The 6984-nt window shown below is 35.9% G+C and overlaps 1 protein-coding gene across 1 annotated transcript; it reads right to left on the bottom strand.

The window, feature by feature from the left end:
- Positions 1 to 3568: 3568 nt before the first annotated feature.
- On the bottom strand, positions 3569 to 4559 carry LOC149262983 (uncharacterized). The gene is made up of 3 exons (XM_089384687.1): positions 4521 to 4559; positions 4025 to 4192; positions 3569 to 3850 (listed from the first exon to the last, which is right to left on the bottom strand). Exons 1-3 carry the CDS (start codon positions 4557 to 4559, stop codon positions 3569 to 3571), a joined length of 489 nt encoding a protein of 162 aa, XP_089240813.1.
- Positions 4560 to 6984: the final 2425 nt, after the last annotated feature.

The following is a 6984-nucleotide window of genomic DNA, read 5'->3' as shown; positions in this document are numbered from 1 at the left end:
TGGTAATCTGAGATATATAAAATCGTTGAAAATCGAGAGACCCAAGTTCAAATCCCCCTATTGTGACTTGATATCATAGCCTCCATAAATTTACTAGTAGTTATGTGTCAGGTTGACTCCTCAATTCCTCTAAGTTACCATAAATAGAACAAAAAATTCCAGAGTGAACCTTCATTTCCAGTGCCATTGCCTTGACCTACTCCAAATAAACAAAATATTAAATTGACCTACTCCAAACAAACAAAATATTAAATTAAATAAATTAAAAATCAATTTAGAAATTTTACACTAAAACTGGAATCAAAATTATATTTTTTCCAACTATTATTACCTAATAATTAAATAAGTTTTTTTCACACCAATCTTTTATAGAAAAACGCATACTAATAAATATCCTATGCTAATTCCATGTGGAAAAAAATTTTAATGTCCATTCCCCTTGCAAAAAAAATAAATTCTAAATCACCTCTGCAAAAACTATGTTGCCTTAAAAACACCCTTCTTTTCTAAGGTTTGTATTAAATGACTAGCAACCCATCTCTGTAATCCATCAAATAAGCACTTAGCTTTAGTTTATCCAAATTCTATTGTTCTTCAACAGCCTATGGCATTCGCTATTTAAAAGAGATTTGACTTTGAAAAGAAGATTAAACTATTGTGGATGCATGTATTAGTGTAGAATTAAAGATATAGTGAAATATCTTAAATGTATGCTATTTGAAATCACTGTAAACATAATAACACACGACGATATTTATTAAAACATCACATAATAAATGTGTGTTTCATTATTGTAGTAGGAATAGAGAGGTATATTGTAGAAATTTGAAACCGGAATGAGCATTAATATCTTAATGAAATTGTCCGAGGAAACTAGATGTGGTCATCTTCAGATTCATAGTAAAAAACAAGGTAAGTTGCGAGGCACCTGCCTGCAGGCAGATGATAGTGCCAAGATAAAAAAGGACCTGTTGTAGGTTAGAATCAGTCATTGTAAATGTATATCAATCCATTGATCAGTCACAAACAACTTAAAATTAATCACTGAAATCAAGATATTACATACTTTTATGAGTTTTCTCGTTATTATGTTTGACAAATTTAATGCACTCAGGCCACTGCTAAGATAAAAAAGAACCTGTTGTAAGTTAGGATCAGTCATTGTAAATGTATATCAATCCCTTGATCAGTCACATACAACTTAAAATTAATCACTGAAATCAAGAGATTAGATACTTGTATGAGTTTTCTCGTTATTATGTGTGACAAATTTAGTGCACTCAGGCTTGTTATTATGATTTTAAGTGTGGCTAGGTTCTGCAATAATGATAAAGACTTTACAAAACAGATAGACGCCTCAAGAAAAGCAAACTTTACAAAACAGATTCAAGAAAAGCAGAAATGTAGTTGTGATGACTTCAATAGTTTATCCAAGGATAGACTTCAAATGGTTCAAAAGATTCTTGATTTGTGCCCAGAGCTGCTACCAATGAGATCAGATTTGAAGATTACTTTCACCAGACCTTAGACAATTGATCCAGGTTCTGATTTTTTTTACTGCAAGATAGAGGTTAGAAAAAATTTATTGCAAATAGAAACTGCCCTATCCCAAAATCAGAGAAAGATTCTCCAATTAATGGAGAAATACCTGTGTAGTCACAAACCGTTACTTCTAAGCAAAGGGCAGTCCCTTAAAATGTTGCGGTTAGGCCTAGAGAATCTATAACAAGAAACAAAAGCAAAATGAAGCAAAATAAGGGACGAGATATAACAAGAAACAACATAATCCTCCTGTCTTCTTTTCAAACTACATTTCCATATGACAGTGAAACACTTACTCCAACAGATTCTGCAACCTTGAAGATGAATTAGAGCTATAAGGCAATGATAACGCACAGCCACCATAGGGGCGAATATAAGCAGTAATAGAACTTAACATTCTCATCAATATTAGTTATGCATGTTGATTTATTAATTCAGGGACTCGACATGAAATCCATGACTAAGGAGGCAGAGCATGTGTTTTGGGAACTACTGGACAGAGGAGGGTGATATGCAATGAAGCTTGTAGTTGCAGGATGAGTGCAACAGAAAGGTGACTGTGCACATTGTGCTCATGGATAGGCTTAGATGGAGAAGGACAGAGCTAACGGTTTCTTCACATTGATGGTTGACAAAGGTATCGAATCACAACTCAAAATTGAGAAAACTAATTCAACAACACGACATTGTGCTTTCAAAGAGAAAGATGTAACTTATGAAGCCAAAAATTTGAGCTAATACGATAATCACCAGGAGATATCAGGCCACAATCAACAAGAAAGTCATCAAAAGGCAAAAGCCAATGCACAGTTTTGATACCAAACTTCAAAATACCACTGCCAAGATAAAAAAAGAACCCACTGTAGGTTAGGATCAATCATTGTAAATGTATATCAATCCGCTGATCAATCACAGACAACATAAAATTAATCATTGAAATCAAGAGATTGGATACTTGTATGAGTTTTCTCGTTATTATGTGTGACAAATTTAGTGGACTCAAGCTTGTTATTATGATTTTAAGTGTGGCTAGGTTCTGCAATAATGATAAAGACTTTACAAAACAAATAGCTGCCTCAAGAAAAGCAGAAATCTACTTATGATGACTTCAATAATCCTCTTGGTCTAGGAGATTATAGGCCACTGATCAGTGAATCGATGAGGGTTAAAATTTACAGCTCCTTCAATCGGTGACTGGACCAACACCTCGATGAATGTATATGCAAATATCACTGTGTTCAAAGGTTGCAAACTAGTAATAAGGAGACTCGACTCTCCAAAATGGAAGTGGATACACAGTATAAAGTACACAAATAATTTCTGAGTGAAGATCTGACTCTTCTTCTTTGCCAGTGATATGTTTAACCTGCAAAACCAAGGCAACAGGGGAAAGAGCAGCTTAGGCTTGTTCCAGGTAGCAGGGGAAAGAGCAGGGGAGGACCCAACCAACAACAACTACTACATTGCGGTTTTCTCTTTCTCTCTTCTTAATGCTACAATGAAAGACTCTACTCTCTCAATGCAGATTCCCTTCTCTTGTTGTAGTCGAGGTAAGGAGCTACCATCCCTTTTCTAAAGCTATGATAAAAGAGATAACCCTGTAGTTTTGGTCTAAGAGGATATAATTCCATCTATTCTAAAGTGAATAAATAAAGAAAGAGGAAGCTCCATAATATCTAGTAGAGAGTTTAGGTTTGAGTATCTTAAAGTGTCAGAGCTAAGTTATAAAAGTTATAGGCTATAGTGAGAGCTATATCTTGAGCTAAAGAGTCCCTAGTTTCTAGTTCCTAAGGGTATTTCTCTGTTAATAAGTAAATACTAATCTCTTTCCTTTCAATAGAGGATAATCTTAGATGAAAAAGGATCAAAATCAATCCTAGAGACTGGCTTTCCTAGAAAGATAGAGAGGCTAGCCCGTTCAACATAACTGAGTCACCAGAATACCAAGTTCCTGAGACACGGGTATGTAGCTACTGTTGGTTAAGGAAATGCTATTACTCGGTCGTAAGGAACAAAGTTTTGATAACTAACCTTCCTTCTCAAGAAAACCGCCCTTCAGAAGAAAACTAGACTCTTCCATACTTGCACTTCTACTCTCTGTCAGATGGTCAAGCGCATCCACAAAGGACTCGTCCATGCTCATATTCCTATTCTTGTCACCTTTGAAATGATGTAGGAAATCAACATGAGAAGGCTGTGAACTGCAATTTTTTAAAAATGCAACATGTCTATCCTCACTACACTGTCCAGCTCCTCGTAGCTCTCCATGTTCATCATTTTTCAAGTCTAGAACTGGAGACCCGACTTCCTGCAAAACCCTAACCAAAACAAGCTGAGCTTATAAACGAATAAAGACATCCTCAATGCCTAATATATAAGAAAATCAAAATAGCAAACGAGTTTATTTAATCCCTGTAACAACTTTGTCCTCCAAATGAGCTTGTTGGCTCTCTTGAGAGCCTTCAGAAAAATTTAGATTTACCTGTTCTAATTCATTTGCATTATCGAAGTCAGGAATTGCAAGCTCAACATCAGTGCTCTCCAGAGCGTGTTTTTGCCCAGATAACACATCGTCCCCACACTTCTCAGACACAGCCAAAGCCTTTGCATCGTCTCCTCCCTGATGTTTCTTCTGCCTTTCCTCGTGTTGCTGCGAAAATACATAGATGACAAAGGATCAAAAGCAATCCAAGACACTAAAATAAAAATTGCAAAACCATTACAACAACATTATTTTTGGGGGATTTTGGGTAGAACCCATACAGGAATGCACTTAAAATTGAACCTGGAATAGATGTGATAAAGGGCAGGAGGCAGAGCCCTCGGTATCACTATTCATGCAGCATTGAACACCATGTGTAAGATAGTCTTCTAATAATTCATTAGAATTAGTATTATATTTTACCTGGATGTTATGACCACTTGATTAACAAGGAAAAACATGAATTTACTAAATATATGATATTTATTTAGTTTACCATTCCACTTGTCACGGGCCCCATTTTACTTGTCGCCATGATCACCATGCACAGTGCCATATGTGTGACCCACCTGCATGTATGACACATGCCTCTTTACGGCCTATTAACCTATCCTTTAACGAACCAACCTGAGATGTTGTGATAATATTCTCTGTAACCTTTAAGACCCTTCCTCGTTCAATACCCAATCTTGTCTGAATCAAAGAAATGCACTACTAAATCAAGCGAAAGGGGGCAAAGAAATGCACTACTGAATCGAACGAAAGGCCAATGATAATCGCAGATGGACAGTGGGAACCACAACTAACTAATTCGATTTCCAAGAACTCAGATTCATACTTGGCTGGATATTTTTAGGCGGCCATGTTTCTTAAGGAATGAGTGATATATGGTAAGCAAAGATGACAATTTGAAGGGTATCTCTGTTACTTCTTTGAGGAAACAATGAGCAATAATTTATTTTATTGTGTGTAGAAGCCCTCTCGATTCAAAGGGAATTGACCTTGCAGTTGGGTGTTGATAGAAGGAATCCAGTAATGTGGTTCTCCCCTCTCTCAGGCAGGTCAAGACTATCCATTACATTATATATGAATTTATGCCCTAATAACATCTTGGAGCATATTTCTCTTAGAACTCTAGCAACTCCGAAGATTACTTCGAAGCACACTTGTAAGTAGTTTCTATTGGTAGCTTATTCAATAGATTTTGTTTATTCAGTCAATGAAGTAGCCGTAGTAACAAATAGGAAATATGCCTACTTCCTTTCAGTTGATTTAGTGCCTGATCTTTACAACCTAAATTCTCCTCCGTAACTGAACTAAAGGCGAGGGCAATTACCCAGGCGTACCCACACCTTAAGCACCAATCGAGGGTAGGGAATTAGAACATAGTTAAAATCACTTTCTTTCCTTCCCCATATAATTCAAACAACGTGATAACATTAGCCAAACATAGACCTCAGTAGATGATATGGTTAGTTGTGATAGCACTGTTAAAATTCATTTTCATACTAATTGAGTCGGAAACCATATTTGAAGTCTGAATGGTGACAATATTCTTCGGCTTTACTCAAAACAATTGACATAAAATTGTTGTAGCATCATATTCCTGGGCTTTATTAAGTTAAAATTGTTGTGGAGGCTACATAAGCTAAAATTGTTGTGCATGCTATAGGGATACAAATTGATTATGGAGTTATCGAGAATTACAGAGCGAATGCAAAATACCTTACAGACATCCGCTTTTAACTCAGGCCGAGCAGAGGGAGGACTTCAGCAGAACTCAGGCCAGAACTTCAGCAGATCACCCACAGTGTGAATTTAGTAGAGATCAGAGATCACCCGAGATCACCCACAACGTTAGAAACACTACAACCTGATAGCAATTATTGTTTGGATAAGCATTCTTGTTCTCCTGTTTTCTTGAGTTGTTCATGTTTGCTTCTGCAACAATGACAGTGCGATGCGATGGCATTTTTATGACAAGACAAATTTTACAGTGTATGGCACCTGGTATGGAACCTATTAACCTGGTATGACACCTATTATATGCAGACAGAACCTATGCAGACATAACCGGTGGGTACACGTAAAGTAATGGACACTATTTTCGATCTTAAGCTATTTGGGAGCCATAGTTATATCTTAGCATTTAATGTTCAAAATTAATGCTAACATTAGTTTGTGTGAACATGAACTGTTCTGGTTTGCCCATACTTATTCTAAGTTCAGCCTCATACTTGCCTCAGTATGAGGCCAAATAAGATGAAAATTTCACTGATTCGTCAATAGAAATAAGTTTTATACTTGATTGGTCAAATAAATAGTGTTGGGGACATCATATTTAACAAAGCATGGTTTGAAAATTTTAAGGTATATGAATTTTCATGCCCAGTTATTAGACTAAATTGAAATCGATTACTATAGTCCTATGCTCTAGGCAGTAGAGACTAATAAGCATACACTCTATGTGTGACTTCTAAGTTTGATTAGGAGGCCTCTAATATGACTAAATCATAGTGGTATTATAACACAAATATCGACTCATTTATCTCATGAAGCAGCGAATGTTTGGACTAAAGCACTTCAGGGACTTAATTAGTCTATCAATAATCCATAAGACATTCTTCTCATGATGAAATATAGAGCATATTTTGCATTTCCCTTCTTTCATATACATTCCCTTGCGAAAACACTTTCGTATAGGCGGGAGAATCTCAATGACTAATTGTCTTTTGGAAAATCCTAGTTGAGTGATTCTTTAGCTAAAAAGAAGTTAATGTGAAAAAATTGTGGGAAAGACGTTCCTGTAATTTTTATGTTTTGGAATACAGATTTACAATGTAGAATCATTTGAGAGCATGTTTTTTCATTTTCCAAAAATGATTATAATTTCTAGCTAGCAAGTAACTTTCCGTGTCCTCGTTATTAAATGAGATAGATTTTCCCTCGTCAATATCTTC

The sequence above is a fragment of the Pinus tabuliformis genome, chromosome 6 (genome assembly GCF_031772625.1).
Source record: "Pinus tabuliformis cultivar Carrire ecotype Pingquan chromosome 6, CPIR1, whole genome shotgun sequence".
Taxonomy (NCBI): Eukaryota; Viridiplantae; Streptophyta; class Pinopsida; order Pinales; family Pinaceae; genus Pinus; species Pinus tabuliformis.
The sequence above is the reverse complement of the archived record's forward strand: the minus strand, read 5'-3'. Positions and strand labels throughout refer to the sequence as shown.